The sequence below is a fragment of the Rhinolophus sinicus genome, chromosome 16 (genome assembly GCF_057876585.1).
Source record: "Rhinolophus sinicus isolate RSI-liver-muscle chromosome 16, RSI-T2T, whole genome shotgun sequence".
NCBI lineage: Eukaryota > Metazoa > Chordata > Mammalia > Chiroptera > Rhinolophidae > Rhinolophus > Rhinolophus sinicus.
Window position 1 is genome coordinate 9,718,082 of NC_142516.1, and position 21,325 is coordinate 9,739,406.

General features: G+C 52.8%; 1 protein-coding gene across 3 annotated transcripts in view; it reads right to left on the reverse strand.

Annotated features, from left to right (window-relative positions):
* The window catches only part of NEK6 (NIMA related kinase 6), a 79,377-nt gene that overhangs the window by 18,171 nt on the left and 39,881 nt on the right, over positions 1-21,325 (reverse strand). For all 3 annotated transcript variants that reach the window (XM_019728529.3, XM_019728532.3, XM_074330993.2), the window contains exons 3-7: positions 15,117-15,257; positions 13,727-13,789; positions 8,219-8,329; positions 4,268-4,376; positions 3,361-3,468 (exon numbers count right to left, since the gene is read on the reverse strand). In XM_019728529.3, coding sequence (XP_019584088.1) covers positions 3,361-3,468; positions 4,268-4,376; positions 8,219-8,329; positions 13,727-13,789; positions 15,117-15,257 — 532 coding nt within the window. The remainder of the gene's footprint in view (positions 1-3,360; positions 3,469-4,267; positions 4,377-8,218; positions 8,330-13,726; positions 13,790-15,116; positions 15,258-21,325) is intronic.

Sequence of the window (21,325 nt, forward strand, 5' to 3'; positions counted from 1 at the left end):
TTTAAGCCTTGTGTTCGTTGTTAGCTCACCTCTCTGGTGAGTTCAGTGACTACCGAAAACTGAAGTAAAGAGCAGCCCTGGGAGGGGCTGAGGTGGCCCTCGGCCCCCAGGGACACTGGGCTCCTCAGTGCAGTTTCGTCACAGAGCCCAGCACTATGGCTGCACACAGTGGGCCCTCAGGAAAGGGTCTACCAGTCCCATACCATGCCACCCTGGACTGACTGTGTCTGTCCCCTCACCAATCTGGGAGCACCCAGAAGTCAGGGAAGGCTGCCAGGGTCCCCTACACCCAGGCCAGGAAGGGAGAAGGAAGGAATTTATGCCCTGTGGCCACGCCAGTGGTTGGCGGCCTGGGAAAGCCAGCATGCCCTGACCACTGTACCTGACGGAGGTCACCCCCAGCCAGACCGTCTGTGCAGCCCCAAGAGGTGGTCCTGCAGCGTCCTGGGTGTGCGCTGGCCTCCCCTACCACCCCGATCCCAGCCCGAGGCGGCCCTGTCACCACTGCTGAGAGCAGGGCCTGCTCTCCCAGTCCCACAATTTGTCTGCAGCTGCTGCCGCTGCTTGGAGTGAGACACTTGCTTGTAGCTTGTGAGCTGTGTGTAGGCAAATCTTTCATTTTTCTTTCATTACGCCGGCGTGTACTGTCACTTAATTTTTATGTATGCAATCCTTCCTGACAAATATGATCTGCTGCCTAGTAATTCGTCTGACGCTCATTCTGTTCCTCGCTCTAATTACAGCTCCGATTCCTGACACCGAGGCAGCCGCTCTGCCACTGCTGGGTACTGCACCTGTCAGCCCGGCCATGGCATGACTAATGCCCTTTCATGCCAGCCTCGTGTTAGCAAATACGGAGGCAGGGTGAGGCAGGGGGAGATGGGATTTGCATAAGTCCAGCCATGGGTCAGCAGCCCAGGACAGGAAGTGGTTGCTGGGGCAACGTGGCTGCCACCACAGCATCCCCGCATAGTAGGTGCACACAGATGGAGCGGATGCATAATTCATCCCCATGCATGGGTGTGAGGGAGCCTCCAGCCCCTGCACCCTTCCTGAGTCACGATGCAATAGCAATTACTTCAGTCTCTTGCCCCACCAAACGTGTGTGTAAGACTTGGTCAGCTGTTTGCAGAGCCTCACTGTGGACAGAGGGTCTTTCTCTTGCCTCTTGGAGACTTCAGGCCCTGGGCTGTCACCGTCATGGAGCCTGGTCCTCAGTTCCGGGAGCGTGTCCTAGACACGGGCACACGGCCCCAGGAGGCCGGGTCAGCTGCTCAGAGGCGTCGGGAAGAGCCCGGCTTCCGCAGGCAGCCTTTCCCAAGTTCCAGTTCCTTCTCATTAATATAATAAGTGCAGCAGTCCAAGTCGATAAACTGACGCTGTCGGATGAGCCCGTATTTCTGCCCGTTCGTAATGATGTGATCTTAACCGGCTCTGACGAGTGCAGCAGTCTTCTCCCCAGCGAGACCGAGAAGGGCTGGGACCTGACTGACAGGGGACAGGAGGCAGTGGCGTTAACTCTTCCCTTTGACGGTTTCCCTTGAGTTTTTGGCCTTTTTGAAGCTCTTAAACCACAGAGGTAAATAGTCCCAAACTGACACTGATTTTCACAAAGAAAAGGGTTTGAAGGGACTGGGAAAGGCCAGGCGTCCTTCCAAGGGAAGGAGCTGGTGGCTGGGCTCCGGGAGGAAGTCCAGCATTATCTTCCAAGGGCCCCGACTCTGATCTTCGAGAGGAAACGTGGGCTGTGCAGTGTGAAGCCTGCACTCAAGTCCTGGCCCTGCTGCTACAAGACTCAGAAATGTCACTCAAACTCCCTGGATTTCAGATTTCTCCTTTGCACAAAGGAGGATCCTATAGACCCGCACGGCTCTGAGGTGTGAATAAAGTGTCATAAACTCATGGGATGGCAGGTCCTTACACATCCTTTCCTTTTGAGCTAACGGACGGCCAACAACATGCCCAGTGTCCTCCAAGGTCAGACGGAGCCGAGAATTTCAAAGTAACCCCCTCTACACACACACGCACACCTGCATACTCACACATGCACACTCACACTCCACACATGCATGACAATGCACACACTCACACGTAAATGCACACATGCTCACATCCCACCCACGCACACTCATGCATGCATGCACACACGTGCACATTCACACAGACACACGTGCACACACTCCTATACGCAGCTGGGAGTACCTGACCTTGAGAGTTAGCACATTTCTCCTGATCATGTGCTGTATAAACCCTGAGAGCCTCTAAACCGTTGGGACCTGTATGAGGAGTGACAGTTTCCACCAGGAAAGTGTTTCTTCCAGAAAGTACCTCCACCATCAGCTGGTGTACTCACAGCATGCCGTAGGCACTCAGGGTCAGAGGATGGGAGACATGGGCTGGGGCGGGGGATTGGCCGGAGACGAGTGGAGAACAGAGTGGTTTTCAAGGGAGGTGTTCACAGGTGCACAGGGAGGGGAGCCTGGGAGCACCTTCGTCTGCAAATGCCACCCTGAAGAGCAGGAAACTGGCTTCTGGAAAGAGATGGCCCTGCCTATCTCTGAAATGTTCCCACACGGCCCTGGTTAAATGCTAGTACGCACTGTTATAATGCACGTGGGAACCTATGTCCGTGTCCAACTGGGGTGGGGGTGGGGTGGGGGCTTTGCTGGCTTCTCTATTCCAGCTAAATGTAAAATTCTCCATGGTCCATCATTCCAAGTTTTGCATTCAGTTACCTAGCCAGCATATAGTATCTGAAGCTTGCCACTGCTTCACGTGACCCAAAACACACATCCGACCCATGTCCCCCTCACGCTCAGTTCTTAACACTGCTGGGATGGTGCCCACCCACTGAGCCCAGCATTCAAGGGCCCACTGTCTCCTTTGTCACCTGAGGTCCTGGGGACCCTGCTTTCCAGCTCACTGTGTTCCCCCCTCACTGCCCCTCCAACTCCTATATACTCCTCACAGTCCACCTATCATGTCACCTCCTCCTGGCTGAGACCTTGGCTCCCACAGCTTTAAAAATGGCTGTTTAAAAGCCCAAAACTGGAAACAGCTCAAAGGTTCCCCAGCAGGAAGAACGGACCAAGTGTGGTGCACCCACGTGATGGAACACCGCGCAGCAATGAGAACGATGGAATGACTCCGGCATGCAACGACAGAGCCACGTCCCGACTCCACAGACTGGGCTCAGTCATCCTTTCCTGGAAGGGGTTCTACAGAGGCAAGTGAAGCCTTGGGGTTCAGAAAGGCGTTTTCCTGCACTAGCTAACCAAAGGCACTGTGGGGACAATGTCCACATCTCCCCCAGGGTCACTAAGAACTGGGGGCTGTTGGGGTACAGACAGGCCCTCTTACCTAGAGAGTGGGCTGCAGTGGTCTCAGAGCTGAAGAAGCGGCCCAGGCCAAGGTCACCGAGCTTGACGACACCCGTGGCCGTGATGAACACATTGGCAGGCTTGATGTCTGCAGGGGAAGAAGAAAGGGCTTGGTGTGGAACAGAAAGGAGAAGGAAGTCGGGCTGGGCAGAGGGGTGGGCCCTTCAGGTGATAGGGAGGGGGCCTGTCCTGCTCCGCCTCATGCTCACTCACTCTGAGAATTCGTGTTAACAAGAGAAGAAAGCACTCAGTGTGGTAACCTGCACTGTTCCCCAGTGACTAGAGCAGTGCCGCCCACACAGCAGATACAGGTAAATAAAGGTGGAATGAATGAAGGAATCAGTAAAGTAACCTATGTAAAGCACCCAACACCCTTCCTTCTTCCTCACAACTCAGGATGACGTCAACTTTCAGAAATATTCCTTTGTAGGTGTCTCATTTCCTTTGCCCAGCCAACTCCTACGAAGACTTCGAAGCCCATATTAAAAGTTCCCTTTTCTAGTATGTTTCGCCTGCCATTCCCGGCAGAGCTGGCAGCAGTACCAAACCTGGTTAACCCCACCACCCATCCTTGCTGCAGTCCTCTCTACATGGGCCCCAGGGTGGTACTGGGGACTGGAGATGATGTACTGAGCGAGGCCTGTGTTCCCTAGGGTCCCTGTAACTACGTATGTGGCATTGGTGCTGCCACCATGGGGAGGCACCGGGCACGAGGCGTGTGTGTGCATCAAGCCCAGCGCCTTGCACACGCCCGTTCTCTGACCCCGCTAAGGACAGGCATGATGCTGGACACCCACTTGTCTGGGGAATGCGAGATGGTCCACCTTCCCCAGGAGGAGCCGAGGGACAGCGGCATCCTTGGGCCCTGGGAGGGGCGGCACACACACCTCGGTGCATCACCCGGCGGGAGTGCATGTGCTCCACGGCGCTGCACAGCTGCACGAAGTACTTCCACACCGTCCTCTCGGGAATGAGCCGCTTCTGCTTCTTGAAGTACTGCGGTGGGGGAGACAGACAGACAGATGGACATGCGTAGGTGGTGGGCTGACAGAGAGGGCAGCTGCAGGGCTCTGTGCCGCCCTGTCCCCAGCGGGCAGCTAGAGCCTGGCCCAGCGTGGGCAGTCAGGCTGCTGAACAAATGATAAACGTGGAACGAAGGGGGCTGGGTTCATATCTCTGCTTCAGCCCAGGTCTCCCTCCATGGTCCTCTGTCCACCCTCACCCGGCAGCCAGCTCTTGAGGGCAGGGCTGGGGGCAGGCCTGGCCCAGACTGAGGTCCTGGATGGCTCTGCTGAATGACATCTTGCAGGCTGCTCTCAATCAGACTTTTTCTGGAATCTCCTGGACACACGCCCGCAACCTCCCTCTACCTAACTGCAAGCTCCTTGTGGGAGGGGACTAGCTTGGCCTCTCTGTCCCCAGCCCCAGCCTGGCCCACGATGGGAGCACCCAAGACGCACTTGGTAGTTAAATCACAGCTTCTTCCCCCACCTCCTCAGAACCGGCAAATCTCATCCCACGGGATCGTTCACAAACGCGGCAAGAACCTCAAGGAAATGGGCTTGACATTCTCAAATGGATCCCCATCTACTTTGTTGACTGAAAAACTATATTTAATGCTCCAGAAACCAAAACAAAAAAACCTGAAAACCACTCAGGCTGCACTGAGTGAGCCCAAGGTCCTGGGAGGAGTAAACCAGGAGGAGCGTGTCCTGCCCACGGTTTAGATCAACATCCCATCCCCCCCACCGCCAGGGGTGTCTCCTGTGAGCTGGGGTCGGGGGTGATGCCTCACACCAGCAACCTGAGTACCAGGTTTTTGCTCAGGGGCTTTTGCTCCAGACCAACCATCTTTCCCCAAAGGAGCCAGAGGTGATGCTGTGGGACTCTCCGTCAGGGCAGCTGCTTTTGCGCAGGGAAGGGGGCTGACTCGGGATGCACTCCCGGTCCTGGACAGGGGGCATGGCGTGGAAGACAGGACCTGAGAGAACATTCGCTGAGCACCTGCCTTGTGTAGCCCCTGTGCTGGGCCCTAAGCAGGGATGACTGCACCCATCTTACAGACGGGGAAACTGAGGGCCACACCATATAGCTAGTAAGGGGCTGGGTCACAGCTCAACCCCAGGCCTTCTGCCTGAAAAGCCCAAGCTCTTAACCCACTTCTAATGGCACCAGTAGCTATCTGATGAGGGACTGAGCTAAGAGGGGTTCAGGGACATGCCCAAGGTCACCCAGGCAGAGCGGCAGAGCTGGGTTTGGATCTGGGCACCTCCAACAATGGGACAGTCACACCTGGAAGGCCCCGGCCTGGCACTAAAGTCCCGTGAGGCTCCCCTGAGGCTCCATCCTGGGAGAGGGGCTTTGTGGGTGAGCGTCCCCAGGCTCCTAGCAGAGACCCCTCAGCACAGGACCCCCACCCCCTGGGCCACCCCAGGCTTGTGCGTTGGGCTGGGCTGGAGTGTTATTTACACCATGATGTTAGTTAATCCTCATTATAGCATTTAAGTGAGATGCACACAGCTGCAAGTGGTGATTTTCTAAATGTCACGTCCTATAAGCGCCGTGTGACATTTATTGGGAAGGCGCTCAGTCTCTGGTGGGTTTCGGGGTGGCGGCAGCTCCTGGTTTCACCACCCACCGTAAATCACACTAGCACCGTGGCCATGGTGGTGTTGCTTGGCCCCTGAGTTTGGGGGCCCTGGGGACGCAGGGCCTGCTGGGCAGCAGCCCCCCATGTCCTGCAGTCCCCACGGGGCCCTCCTCATGTATCTCTCAGGACAGGGGTGGAAACTGAGGTTCAGGGAAGGGAAAGATTTGATTTGCCCAGTCACCCCTGCCTCCGCCTGTCCTCCAGCCCCACTCCACGGATTCAGAGGCTGCGCGTGGTCTGGGGTCTCTTGGGGCTGACGGGGACGGTACCCTCACTATGGGCCCCATTCCAGAGTCTCCTCTCTGTCATCTCTGCCCCTCCTCCTGTTCTCCCCTCCCCCACCCCTCCCTCCATTGGGCAACCAGTCTTTCTAGAATACAAAGCGGACCATGTTTACTGCCCATCACCAGTCTTAGAAAGCTTCTCGCTGACCATCAGGGCGAGGTCCTGAATCCTGAGCCTGGACCATGAGGCCCTGGGTGGTCTGACCGCCTTCCCCTTGCCCAGCCCTTACCCCACCTCATCCAGTGCTCTTCTGGACCCCTGGCTTTGTGGACCCCTGGGATTTTCATCCCTCTGGGCTCTTGCACAAGCTTTCTGCCACTAGACTTCGGGTCTCCCCTCAGGTCTCTGCTCAGGTGTCACCTCCTCCAGGAAGCCTTTTGTGGCTCCACAGGCCCTGAACTTGGCTTCAGGAGCCCTCACTGGCTCCTGAATGATCATTCACGGGTCTGCCCTCCCCTTAGGAGATGAGCTCCGTGAGGGCAGTGTGCGTGCTGGCAGCTCCTAGGTGTCGGGACACAGTGGGTGCTGGCTGCATGCGTGTTCAGTGGAAGAGTGACATGTGAAAGAGAAACAAAGTGTGGGAATGGGAAGGAGAAGGAGGAACTAAGACATGATATAGCACATCTGTTCCCATCAGGGATCCGTGTGGAGATTAACATCCCTGCAAAGGCATTAATATGTCAACAAAAATATAAACGCAGGTGATAACAGCTCAAGTAATGCTGTTTCCCAGCGACACCCGTATTCCTAAGAGCCAAATTTCAGAAGAGCAAGCACCGAGCAATGTCTCAATCCCCAGTGCCTGATGGGAAAGATGGAGAGTCCATGTCTGCCTCCATTTGAAGGATGGCTGGGAGCAGGGCGGGGGCTCCAGCTGGCCCAGCCTCACTCAGAAGCAGACAGGCTGAGCCTGGGGGAGGGAGGCAATGAGGGCCCACAACAGTGGCCTGCACACTTGGGTTAAGTCAGCAGGACAGGAAGGGCCTTGAAGGAAAAGCAGGAGTGGGGCTGAGACCTCGGGCCTGAAGGTCCCACTTAAAGGCTGTGCTGCCTCAGGTAAGTGACTAAACCTCTCTGAGCTTTGCTATCTGAGGATAGAGTGGACTCAGCGAGTGATGCATGTGCTCAGCACGGTGTGGCCCAGAGTAGGTACTCCATCAGTGGGGCTGCGACGGTCCCTGAGTCCAGACTCATGATGGGTCTGGTCCTGGGCCCCAGGAGGTGGGGTGAGGGGGTGGAGCGGTGTGGGGGCTGCCATAGGATGCAGAGCAAGAGCCAGGCCCGGTGCTGAGCCTACCTGTGGAACTTGGCAAGTCAATCAACCTCTCGGAGACCCCTGGCCTTGGCCATTACATGGGAATGAAGATGTCCCTCAAGGGCTGGAGGGACCTCAGGGAAATCAACTTGGGGACAATTTCCACTGGAGGGTCCCAGGCCGAGAAACAGAGACATGGGCCACAGACCCAGCTCTGTCTCCAAGTTGCTGGGTATTCTCAAGCAAGTCTCTTAACCTCTCTGGACTCAGTTTTTCCTCCTATAAAATGAGGCAATTTGACCCACAGACAATTTCCCAGATTCTGTGAGCTGGGTTCCCACCTAATGCAGGATTCTATGCTCACTCCTTCTGAGATGCAGGAGAAGTGGCCCATGAGCCCATGGGCAGCCTGGGAGGGACAGTGGGGGCAGCCAGAGGGGTCCTTTCTGTCTACGGCTGACCATCTCCCAGCAAATATAGATGGGGCACGAAAGGGTCCACGGCTGAGGCTGGTGGGCATCGGCAAGGAGGGCGGAGTGTCTCCAAGGGGGCTGCCTCTGAGACCAGAGCAGTGAGAACTCGAGCTGAGGAGGGGTTCCCTGTGTCTGGGAAGCCTCCAGGCCCCACCCATCTGCCAGGCACCCTCACCTTGATCATCTGCGACAGGTCACCTGCATCGGCCAGCTCCAGCACAATGTTCAGCTCATTGTCCTCAATAAATGAGTCCAAATACTTGATGATGTTCGGATGGTTCAGTTGCTGCCCAAGGAGAGAAGGGTGGAGGCAAAGTCAGTGAGAGGTGGTACAGCCCCAGCTCCTACCCCGTGCTGGTACCCAGCTGGTACCCACTAACAGGGCCCTGGCATTTGCTGGTGAGTGTCTTGGCGGAAAGGCCTGTGCTTGGGAGTCAGGCAGACCTAGGTGACAGTGGGAAAGACATTTTGCATCCCTGACTCTCAGTTTCCTAATCTGTAAAATGGGCATAATGCTCTGAGGAGTAGTTGTGAAGATTAGATGGAATTAATACCCTTGGAATGTCCAACACAGTGACTGCACAGAGCTAAGACTCAATAGATGCTTGTGGAAATGGTCCTTTTCTTCTTCTTCCTCCTCATCACCACGCCCATGACCCTCCAGGGTAGGGCCAGCCCCACTCCACTCTGTCGCTGTGCTCAGCAGGCCTGCAGCTGGTACTCTGAAGTGTCCGTCTCCTTCCTTCTTCCGTCCCGCTTTTTGTCAATTTCTAAGACACCCCTAGTAAAATCTCGGAGGGCGGAAAAGACCCCATTCCTGCTGTAGGAGCTGCCCTGAGTGATCTGTTCAGTGCTGAGGCCACTGGCCTGACCACCACAGCCGTGCATTTGCCGAGGTTATGTGTGGAGCCCAGGCAGGACAGCACCCCACTGGCTGGAAGTCACCCCCGCCTGGCTAAGAGGAGACCCTGGCAACTGTTTATAATGGAAACAGACTGTTGACACCAAAATGATTCCAGGATCTGGGAAAGCAGAGGGGACTCCAATATTCTGCCACAGTATGGTCAGCCCAGCTACAGGGGCTCCTGTCGGCCAACGATCAGGGCCCAATTTAGAGGACAGTTTGTAAATAGAAGGCCTGCACATTGCTGGGAGAGAGACTGCGTCTGTGCTGCATGCCGACCTTGGATGCTAAAATGAGGGGGCCTTTGGCAGACATCACACAGCCAAGCCATATCCCAACTGATTTCCCAAACCAGCCCTCTCTGGGAGGGCACTCCTCAATATGTCCCCAGGGGCCACAGGCGGCCTCTGCTATTGGCCCGGTTCCTGCCCCACATATCTGCCCCTCCCTCAACACCCACCAGGTCCCCCTAGAGACTGACAGCACCCCACCCTGGTACCTACTGCCTGTCCTAGTAATCAGGCCCCTTGCTCCTACCCACCCCCTTTGCCAGCACTGGCCCATCTCACAGGGCTGTCTGCAAACATGAAATTACAGTTTCAGCTTTTCTATTTAGGTCTATAATCCATTTCAAGTTAATTCTGGTGTATGGTGTGAGGTAGGGTCAGGGCTCATGAATGTCCAGTTTTCCCAGCACCGTGGATTGAAAATCTTTCCTTTGTCCACTAAATTTTTTTGGTGCCTTTGTCAAAAATCACCTTCCCCAGTTTTTGTTTTGAGGTCTCCCTGGAGCTCACATTGGCCAGCATATCCGCTGCCCTCAGCACATATCACATTCTATAGATATGGTTATATTTACAAAAAAAGTACCAAAGTAAGTGAATGGCAAGTTGAAAATGCTTTAAAATCTCTAAAGCATGTTACAAAGTCCTGGCGTTGTTGCTATTATTGTAAATGAGAACCCCCTCTTCTTTTACCCCCCTCTGGACCTCACTTCATTCCTTCACTGGGCAATCTCACCCCTTTCTGGGAGGGCTCCCCAAAACCCACCCAGGTCATCATAGACCTGCCCATCAGTCTTTCCAACGACTTGGAAAAGTCAGAGGGGGGCTTGGGTGGGAACTAAAACTTCAGTCAAGGGGACTGTTCCCTCAAGGTATAGGCTCCTGGGGAGAGGAGGTAGGAGACCCCTCTCCTCTTTCCTATGGCAGGTCTGAGGCCAGGAAGTGAAGTAAGTGCTCTCTCAAACACCCAGTCAATTTACAAAGGCACAGGCTGGGGCAAAAAGGGGCCCCGGAGGTAACTGAGCGAAATCTCTGAGGCCTGGAAAAGGAAGGGACTGGCTGGGGCCCAAGCTGAGCCAAGAACTTGGTCCAGGGAGCAGAAAGCCTTGTCCATCTGGAGTTTACTTCTCAGCCTAAGGCCTCTAGGTGAGCCCAGCTGGGTCTGAAAAGGGACACACTTAGGCCAGGGATGCAGAAAGTGCTCCAAAGATGGGAGTGTTTGGGTTCTGTCCGGCAATGGTTTGTGAGTGAGAGATGGGCAGCTGCGGGAGGCAGAGGGTTCCCCACTCTGGCTTCATGCATCTGGGGTTCAGGACAGAGTCGCACCCAAGATTCATCTCCTCCTGGCAGCCTCAGCCCGCCTCTCGCTCTCTTGCGTCCCTACATTCCATGCCCACCTTTTCCCTGAGGCTCCATCACTAAGATCTGATAAAGGGCCCTCTTTGATCCTCTTTTCTGCCAGACTTTGAGCTCCAGGCGTGGGGTTGTCCCCAAGGCCCTGGGCCAGGCCTGGCTGTAGTGGTGGCTGCTGAGGGATGGATGGAGGGCAGGGCTGAGAGTAAAGGGCCCATCAATATACAGTTCCCTCTTCTTCAAATTTCTGTACCCATGGCCCCTCTGGTGCCTGATACAAAATGAGTCTGTTTGTCTGGGATCTATCTTTCCCACTGGACTGCCTCTCTCAGTGGTACTCAAAAAATTGTGCTGAATATACAAATACATAAATCTGTGCCTGTTTTCCAACACAGCCTACCTTCCCGCCCCACATCTGGCAGCCTCTGCCCTGGGAGGTTTTGGGTTTCGGGTTCTGGTGGTGTGAACAATATGAATGATGTTGCCCAGGGTTCCCTCTGAGGACCACGTTTCCCTTTGTTTTGTAGGAAACACTCCTGCCCTGGCACATCCTGTTGACATCCCATGGGCAGGCCAGGAAGCTGGATTGGTGTTGAGAGAGGGGCTGGCATCGCCTAGTCATGGCAAGGGCTGCCTCTGACCCAGCGCTCAGCACACATCCGGCACTACACAGAGCTCCTCACTAATTTTCCCAACCCACTCCCCTGGACAGATAAGGAAACTGAGGCCCTAATGGTGAACAGCTTGCCCACGGCCACACAGCCAGTGAGCGAGGGGTGTGCCCGCTTCTGAAACCCATGGTCGTTGGCACTCAGCTGCACCACAGCCTGGGGAAGAGACAGAGCCCCCTCCTGAGCTGAACTAGGTCACACCACACCACGCCTGCTTCACTGAAGGGGCCGTGGGTGCACATTTATGTACCCAGGGACCTGAAACAGGCCGGCTCATCCACACGTGTGTACAATTCCTCACTCAATATGGAAGGCACATGCGTGTTCTTGGCCACAAGTGGGGAGAGGGGTTGGGTGACTGGGACAGCCGTTCTGGGGCTGGGTAATCAGGCAGAGCTCCCAAATCACAAGTGGGTCCCAAAGGTGACCATTCTGTAACATTTGAAAATGCTTTTTGAAGCGTTTCTTTTTTTTTTTTTTTTTTTGGAAAGTAGCAATTTATTAGTGAATTTCAGTAGAACTTTTTAAATGAAATTGGTAGATGGCATCTATAACCTTGGTCATAGTTATTTAAGTGTAGACCCCAATGCACTTTTTTTTAGTTTCAGGTGTACAAAACAATGTAATAGACATTCATTCCCCTCACAAAATAACAACCCCTCTCCCCCAATCTACCACCCCTCTGACATCGCACGTAGCCGCCACAGTTCCACTGACCCCATTCCCTGCACTGCCTCCGCATCCCGTGACTGATGACATGATACTATATAGAGAGAACCCCAAAGACTCCACCAAAAAACTATTAGAGCTGATAAACGAATTTAGTGAAGTAGCAGCATACAAAATTAATACTCAGAAATCAGTTGCATTTGTATACACCAATAATAAACTATCAGGAGGAGAAATTAAGAAAACAGTCCCATTTACAATTGCTTCAAAAACTATAAAATACTCAGAAATAAATTTAACCAAAGAAGTAAAAGACCTGTACTCAGAAAATTATGACACTGAAGAGAAAAATTAAAGAAGATACAAATAGATGGAAACACATACCATGCTCATGAATAGGAAGAATTAATATAGTTAAAATGTCCATACTGCCTAAGGCAATATACATATTCAACACAATTCCTATCAAACTACCAAGGAAATTTTTCACAGAAATAGAACATACAATCCTAAAATTTATATGGGACCATAAAAGACCTCGGATAGCCTCAGCAATCTTGAGAAATAAGAACAAAGTGAGAGGTATCACGATACCTGACATTAAATCATACTACAAGGCTACAGTAATCAAAACAGCATGGTACTGGCATAAAAACAGACACGTAGATCAATGGAACAAATAGAGAGCCCAGAAATAAATCCATGCCTATATGGTCATTTAATCTTCGACAATGGAAGCAAGAATTTACATTGGAGTAACGACAGTCTTATTCAATAAATGATGCTGGGAAACCTAGACAGACATATGCAAAAAAATGAAGCTGCACCACCTCCATACACCATATGAAAGGTATTTTTGGACCTGTAATAGTTGAAAGTAAGGACAGCTCCCTACAAGCCTCTTCGCCTCCAGCCTCGTCACCATGACCCATCGTTACCAGGGGCTACCCCAGGGAGGGCTCAAAACTCACATCTGGTCCCATCCTCCCACGCTGCTCTCAGTCACTTCAGAGATTCCCCTTTCATTCCCACATTCAGTTCCCACATCCTGAGTGTGGCATTCGAGGCCACCGTGATCTGCCCACCCCCAGTCCACAATGTCGGGGTGTCTGCAGCAGGCTCATCCTAGCCTTCCAGGGTCTGGGACAGGGCCTTGGCCTCCACAGGGCTTCCCCTGGGCTCCATGGCCCCTGGGTCAGCCAGTGTCTTCCTGAATGGTCACCATCTACCTGGGAGCCCCTGAGGACGGGATACAGGTCTGAGAGCCCAGGGCAGAGCCTGGCAGAATGAACTGCTCATCTGAAATTCCACAGCTTTGGCTTTGAAGGGCGTCACTGCCACCAGCAGCCCACTTGACAAAGCTGACAAGCAAGGTCTCTTGTTTCGTGGGAAGGGAGGAGGACACTGAGTGAGCACCTACTGTGTGCTCTACTGTACCAGGCCCTCTTCAGATACTAGTTTATTTAATCCTCTCAGTCTGCCTGTATGCTGTGAGGCAGGTGTTCTCATCGTTGAGCAGAGGGGCAAACTGAGGCTTAGGGAGATTAACTCACTTGCTTAAGGTCATTTAACTTGTAAATAAAAACATCAGGATTTAAACCCAGGTTCCTGGGCCTCCAAAGCCCCTATCTTTTCCCTCCTCCACCACCTCCGGGATCTCAGGCAGAATACTAAACCTGGGGAGTAGGGAGGGATCCCCCGGAGAGAGCAGTCTCAAGCCAGGGCCAACTCTAGTCCACAATGTCCTATTATCTCTGACTCTGGGCCCATCCCCCGTGGTGTAACCCTCTCCGGGCACTCACCTTCAGGAGGCCTATCTCCTTGACGCAGTCCTGCCTGGCCTTGGCATCCATCATCTCAAATATCTTGGGGGAGAGGAAAAAGAGAAATAGAATGGTTAAAACACAGCACCAGCATCCCGCTTCCTACACTTCCTCGCCAAGGGGCCCCACCCCCACCCCATAAGGACAACAGGTCTGCCTAGTGGTCCCCCACGGCGTGCCATGTGCCATGCTGACTATTTTATGCCAAATCCTCTCAGTGACTCCCATGGGGCAGGAGTTATTGTCACAGACTCACAGAGGAGGAGACAGAAACCCAGAGAAGTCCAGTGACTTGCTGAGGTCACACACTGGTAAGTGGCAGGACAGAAAACATACTTGGGGCCTCAGTCTTCGCTTCTGTAAATGGGGCTGAATAGCCCGAGCTCAAAAGGTGGTCGTGTAGATGGAGTGAAAAGACAGACGAGGTCCAGGCCCCAGCTCCGTGCCCCGTGCGGCCCCGGGCCCTGCAGGGCTCACTCAGCTGGGTCCTCCCAGCACCTTCTGACTGACAGGAACAATCAGAAGGTCAACAGGGCAAACCCATCACGTCACGGGACAAATAAACCAAGACAACGGGAGCCCAGGTGAGCCCCTCCTTGGAAGACAAAGGGCAGAAATGAGTCTTTTCTGAACGGAGGAGCCCATCTATCCTCCAGCGACCTGGAGCTGCGTGCGGGTCACAGAGCAACATGGAAAGTCATGCCAAGGTCTTAAAGCTGGAGTTTCTGGCCCAGCTCCCCACCCCATGACTGGGCCTCCTCTGCCCAGGCTGCTAATCTCATTCTTTAAGGACAAATGAGCAAATAGAAGGCTCAGGAAGCTCTGCTGGAGGTTTAAAACCCATTTCCTGCAGCAAAGCAGCAGTCAGATAGGCCCAGTGGCTCTCACTGAAATGCCTTCTGGCTGGACTTTGCTACTTAAAACCCGTCTGCTCAACTCCCTTCCCTTATTTAGGAGGGACACAGGTCAGGAAGGACATTCAAGCCCAGAACCATCCAGCAAGTCCAGCCACCAGGGTCAGAGGACTTAGAGCTATTCCCGGCTCGACACTGTTTTCCTCGTCTGAAAAATGGGACGCTAATCCCCAGCCACAGGGCTGTTGTCATGATTCCGGGAGCTCCTAGCAGGACCCAGTATACAGCAGGTGCTCAGTGCATGCTCATTTTTCTTTTCCTTTATGGCTCACAATAAGCTTTTATAAACAGGAGTCCACGTGATTCTCTCCGTAACCCAGTGAGTTGAGTACTAATTCCCTCTTCATGGAGGAAAGCTGGGGAGGGGACGGAGGGACCAGCCCAGGGGCACAGTACTGAGACCCGGAGCTGGCTCCTGCAATGAGGCTTTTGACCTCATGGGGTCGTTGGCTCACCTGCACTTTCTTCAGAGCCACCGTCTTCCTGTCCAGCAGGCAGGTGGCCTTGTACACCTCGCTGAACTGCCCTCGGCCGATCTTCTTCTCAATCTGGAAGTCTGCCAGTGAGCAGCGAAAAGACAGGGCGTTCAGGTACCTCTGGAGGGGACAGACAGAGGACATCAGTGACCAGCCAGGCCGGAGTAGAGGCCACTGCCCCTTCCCAGCAGTGCCCCTCTAAGGTGAAGGGGGGACTTTGATCACCAATCCCCCTGTCAGAGCGTCCCCTCACCATGGGCCTCTCCAAAAGGGGGTCCTGTCTTCTTCATTCCCTCCGCATCCCCGGAGGTGAGGCTCTGACCTGCCCAGAGCAAGTGCTCGGGGAATGTTTATTGAATGATACAATGAAAAGTGCTCCAAACAACTTGGAGCACAGTGGGACTTTGTGACCCGTCCATTGTCACTTCTATGAGTGCAGCCGAAATCACACGCCCTCAGAAAAAGGCAACTTTCTCAGCACTGGGAGGAATCACACACACTCATGAAAATAATGACACTGTGTCAGTTACTGTACTGGCTGCTTAGACAGGTTTTATGACACATTTCCTACTTGCCTTGTAAAGCAAGGCTTATTAATCCCATTTTATATATAAGGAAACAGAGGCACGGTCACACAGCTCGTCAGTGGGTAGCTGGGACTTGAACTCCCTGATGATGTACAGCCAGCTGAGTTGCTGGGTGACATGGGGCAGAGTCCCACCCCTCTCTGGGCCTCAGTTGCCCCCCCCCCCCAGGACTTGATGGGTTTGAAGGATGTGATCTCTGAGTCCTTGCTCTGGGAACACTGGATGGCGTCTCCTGTCCTGAGCACTCTCCACCGACCCCAGAGATGTGTCCCAGAGGTCACCCTGCCCAGCCCCACAGCCACTGTGGGGGGGGGGGAGGGGGAAGCTCCCAGAGGATGTGGGTGACATCCCAGCTGGCATCGCTGACACTCCAGCTGCACATCTGCATATGTGATGACCCAGATTTGCATTTCCTGTCACAAGCCATTCGACCTAATTAGAGGACGAACCTGTAGGGCAGGTTACCCAGGCAGCAGCCCCCATGTGAGGGTACACAGTCAGGCAGGCTCTGGGAGGGGGGCACCACTGCCCTTGTAGGGATTGGGATGGGGCCCTGTCCTGGGCTGGCCTCTGTTCAGGTGGGGGGCACTGCGGGACACAGGGTGCCGGGATGCAGCAGCCTAAGCCAGCAGAGTCCTGACCCTAATTTAACTCAGGGCTGTGAGTGGAAAAGGAAAAGATGAACTGAGTTCCTGCCCCAAAAGGCCAGGCCTCTCTCCACTGCCACCTCCCCGCCTGGGTCAGCCCTCAGCAAGTTGCACTTTGCCCCTGCAGCCCAGTGAGGTCATCCACTAACACCAGCCTCCGGTTTCCCTGAGGGCTCAGGGGGATGATATTGGTGAAAGGGGTCTGGGAGCTCTAAACTCCTGGGCAAGCACGGGGCGGCCCTGGACAGCTTGCGCCATGGGGGATCACAGTAATAATCCCGACGGTCTCTCTGAAAACCGCTCACCTAGTGCTTACTGACCCCATGCTGGCTCCTGGGGAAGATAAGCACAACTCCTGGGGCACAGGTTGGCAGAGAGTCGCCCCAGAAGCTTGGGTTCAAATCCCAGTTCTGCCACTTCCTGGCTGTGGGCCTTGCTCAAGCCCTTCTGGGCCTCAGTTTCCTCATCTGTACAATTAAGATGATGATAGTACCTCATTCAGAGGGTTAAATAAGTTAATGAACGAAAGCCCTTGGCCCACAGGAAATGCTGTCTGTTTGTTCTTATTATTGGCATTGGCATTTCGGAACGTCTGCAGAACAGCAGCACCTACTTCCTAGGGGGCTGGGGATGAACTGAGGCAGGCTGTGCACGGTGCCTGGCCTGGTGGGCGCCTGGCCCAGGGCACAAGTGCAAGGAGCTCTCACTGGTGTTACCAATATCCCAACATCCTCACCCCCACCGAGGGCCTGCTCCGAGGGTATTTCCAGCTCTGGGTCTTCAGCGTGAAAACTAAAATGAATTTTAAAATATAAGAATAAGATCAATAACATCTCATTTCCTTAACACCCATGATGTTGGATGCCACGCTGGATGTTTAAAGTATACCATCTCACGTAGTCTACACAGCCACATTTCACAGATGAGGAAACTGAGGCCCAGAGAGGTCATTTAGCCAAGGTCACCTGGCTACTGTAAAGCAGTGAAGCTGATGTGCCCCTGCAGCCTTCTGACTTCACCATCCCTGAACAAGTCATCTGGGAGTGTTTGCCAAGGGGCTGTGCCAGGCAATGAGGTTCACTTGCCTTGCTTCACTGCACTGTGGGTACTGGAGGCAATTTCTGACTCCTCCTCCCCCTTCCCCAGGGTGGAAGACCCTTAGGTCATCCCCAAACGTAGAAGAGATGGATGGAAGGGCCTGGAAGGGGACGGCAGGGATGCTGATGCATGCTTTGCTGCCAGCCGCAGTGGGTCCGAGGGAGGAGGCCTGGGAGGACACCCAATCTCAGAGAGAAGAGGAGCTGGGAGCAGCTCTGGAGGAATCTGGCAGATGGCCAGGTCCCTGGGTCACCTCTATCCCCAATCCCACTCTCCCAAGAAATGACACCAGCCTTCTCAGGCCAAGGCCGCACATACAGGGAAGGGGGTGTCTTGAACCACCCCAGGACACCCTACTCCAGAAAGCTCAGAGAAACCCAGCTCTCTTCTCCAAGTCAGATCAAATTAGGCCACAACCGACCCCCTCACCCCCAGCCTGTGTTAATTGGAGTTTAAAATGTTTGAACCAAAATAAGCCTCGGCTATTGACAAATCCCCCCCCTTTTTTTTGTTAAAGCAGGAGCATAAAATTACATGTTAAAAGAATAAAAATGCATTCGCCCAATTAATTCTCTGAAATCTCATTAAAAAATTTAGCCTGACTAAGTCAGACTTCTGACCTGAATTTTAAACATCTTTACACTGGATGGGTCTTTTTTCCCCCTGATATTTGCAATGCATCATTAATTTTAAGGCAACCGTTTCTATGATTTTAAAAAGCATACTTCATCAGAATGACATTTCCTGTAAACGAATTTCACCTTTAAAGACATCTGACATCGTGTACAGGGAACTTCTAATGGATTCAGTATACGTGTATATGGGGATGTGTTTTAAATCCGCGTTGCATAAAAGAAGGACACGATTTACCAAGAGTCCATATTGTCAGGCACTTTACGAGGCCAACTCCACTCAGGAATTCACATTCTGGCTAATTTCAAACACAAAACCAATCTTCCCTCTCTCAGACTTATGGCAAGAAGGCTCATATGGGGCCACAGGGCTCGAGCGACCCCTGGCTCTGCCCCTTCATAGCAAATGGGCAAGTTCCTTATCTCAGTCCCCACCCCCTCACCCCAATAAAATGGAGTTCTGAATAAGGCCTACTTCTCTGAGCTGGTAAAAGAACAACACAAGGTAAGTGTCAGGCGTCACACGGTTGGTGCAACCACCACGATTGTCTCAACCTGGACGCCTACACTCAGCTCCAGGGGAACAGCGAGCGAGATGCCCAACAGCATGGCATTGATAACAAAACCTGAAATCATCTCAATGGAGTGGCTCCCCCAGGCCAATCCTCATTAACCGAGCTCAGACAGAGCTGAGCTTGAACAGACCGGTGACAGAATCTGCAACCAGCTCCGACAACTGACAAGCAAAGACTCGAAGAATGAAGCCATACATCAGCCCCCACCCAGAAAGCTGGACACAGGGACTTCCCTCTCCCTTTTCTCTCCATTACCAAGAGCAGTTGGATTTCTCCCCTGGAAGTCTCTGGAACCTTCCCTCCTATGTCTGGCCCATTTAAGGCCAAGGCATCTTCTCACCTGGGTAAGAGCAGCGGCCTCCTCACCTCCTCCTATTACCACCTTACTTGTGCCTCAGGCCCAGCTGCAGGTGACCTAAAACCCAAACTCACGTCAACTGTAAACCCATAATGGGCCCCCTTTTGCTACAGAGTCAATTCCAAATGACACAGCATGGATTCCCTGGCCTTTCATAAACACCAGCCATTGAACCTCATCTAAGCACCGGTATTTAAACACTTATCTAACCTGCCGGGTCCTGCACCTTCCTGTCTGCCTCCTTCCTCTTCCTGGAACAAGTAGACCCAAGGCAGAAACGAGACAAGCGCTTGCTGAAGTTACAACAAAGCAAACACTTCTTGAATTTTAATGGCTGTTCATATTTGGTCATTAAATCTTATCTAACTACCATCATTGGTTTGGGAAGATTTTCCGTCAAGATTTGGGCCTGTGCAATGCTGACCTAGTGACAGCTGTCCCTATTCCCTGTAAAGTTAAGCACATTCCACTCTCCGAATAGTGCCGAATATAACAGAACTTGGCACGTCCCGCGTTGGTCTGCAAGGACTTTCCAGATGGAAGACACATTAGCCAGGCCTGTCTCAGACAAGAACACCTTTCTTCTTTTTGGAAATTCATGTGGTTCTTAGTGGGTCAGCTGAGCCTTGCGTTTCATTCCTGATGAAAATGCTCCGTAGCAAAGTGGTAAAATCAAAAAGCATAGGGCATTCTAAGCTCTTTTTCTCAAATTCCTTCCTTCATTCATTCAAAAACCTCAATAAAAGCAAGCATGTTTAGCTTTCCCAAGTATATATGTGTTTCACATATGATTCTGCCAGGTTCAGCAAACATATTTTCATAGGCTGACAGCTCTCAGACCTAGAAAGCTCCTTGAAATCAACAAACCATTTGTCTTGGGCATAGAAGGTTAATAAAAACCAGAGTCTGAGTGTTTGCTAAATTGTTCTTTCTACACCCAGGGTATTTCCAGCTCTGGGCTCTTTAGCTGTGAAAACTAAAATGAATTTTTAAAATATAAAATCATAAAATATATGACATGCCATTTTCTTAACACCCATAATGTTGGATGCCACGCCGGATGTTTAAAGCATACCATCTCACTTAGTCTTCACGGCTCCATTTTACAGATGAGGAAACTGGGGGCTCAGAGAGGTCATTTACCCCACGTCACCTGACCTATGAGGGACACAGTTGGGAACTGAACGTACCCTGGTCTGGCACACAGCATTCCTGCCATTGAAGCCTGGCTTCTTCCTCTAAGGATGATTTCTGGGGAAAGGCGTGCCTCCTGCCATAAAGGAAAACACCTCTCTCTTCTATTTGAGGTGTTTCTATATCCTCAAATAGGCAAGATTTGGGCCCTGATAGCTCCCCAGACGGTGGTGCGATACCATTGTTTCAGGAGCAAGAAAGTGCCTGACTGTCCTCTTTCCAGCCCAACCTACAGCAGTTCTACTTCAACACTGCTGTGACTGATTCTGCAAACCTGGCCAGATGCTAGTGGGACTGGGGGTATCTTCAGCGACAGCCCCTAGCCAACACCAAGTAATCGTATCTAATTACACTTAACTATGTCATTACCACTCCAACATGTGCAACGAAACGCCACGGACACTGCTGCCACCGCAGCCCAGCGCCTCATCTCCTTGATCGTGAAATAATTACGGGGCTTTCTCTTCTGCCAAATGAGGCTGTAATTAACCCTAATTGCTCGAAATGCAACTGGCTAATTCTGGGAGATTAATCAAGGGGGACTCAATTGTTAGTGAATGACTTAATATGACAAATTGCTACATTACCCGAAGAGGCCCCGCTGCCCCCAGCCATCAGTGAGTTGTCCTGGTGGACTCTGGACCAGCCGTGTCCACGGGCTGCCCAGCTTTCTGGGATCTGCCGCCCCAAATTCTACCCAGGAAATGGGCCCCTGCATCTCAGCCAGTAATGGAAATGGATAGTATGATTAGCACTGATGCCTTTGGACCCTCGTGCATTTGTGTGCAAGTGCATACACACACACACACACACACACGCACACACACACACACACGCAGTTTGTCCTAGTTCATGTGCCACCTCTGTGTGAGTCTCTAGAGGTGCTTCCTTCCTGGAGCTGATGCATCCGCACCAGGGAGCGTGGTTTGACAAGAGTTCAGGGGCAGGAGAAGGATTTCAAACTCACCTGCCTCCTTGGCCAGGCACCTTTGTGCAGTGTATAACCTGTACAACTGTACATGGCCACCCTGCCAGAACGGGTCAAATACCAGGCCACCTGAAGTCCTCCGACAGGAACTAGGCAGTTAGAAGCTGTG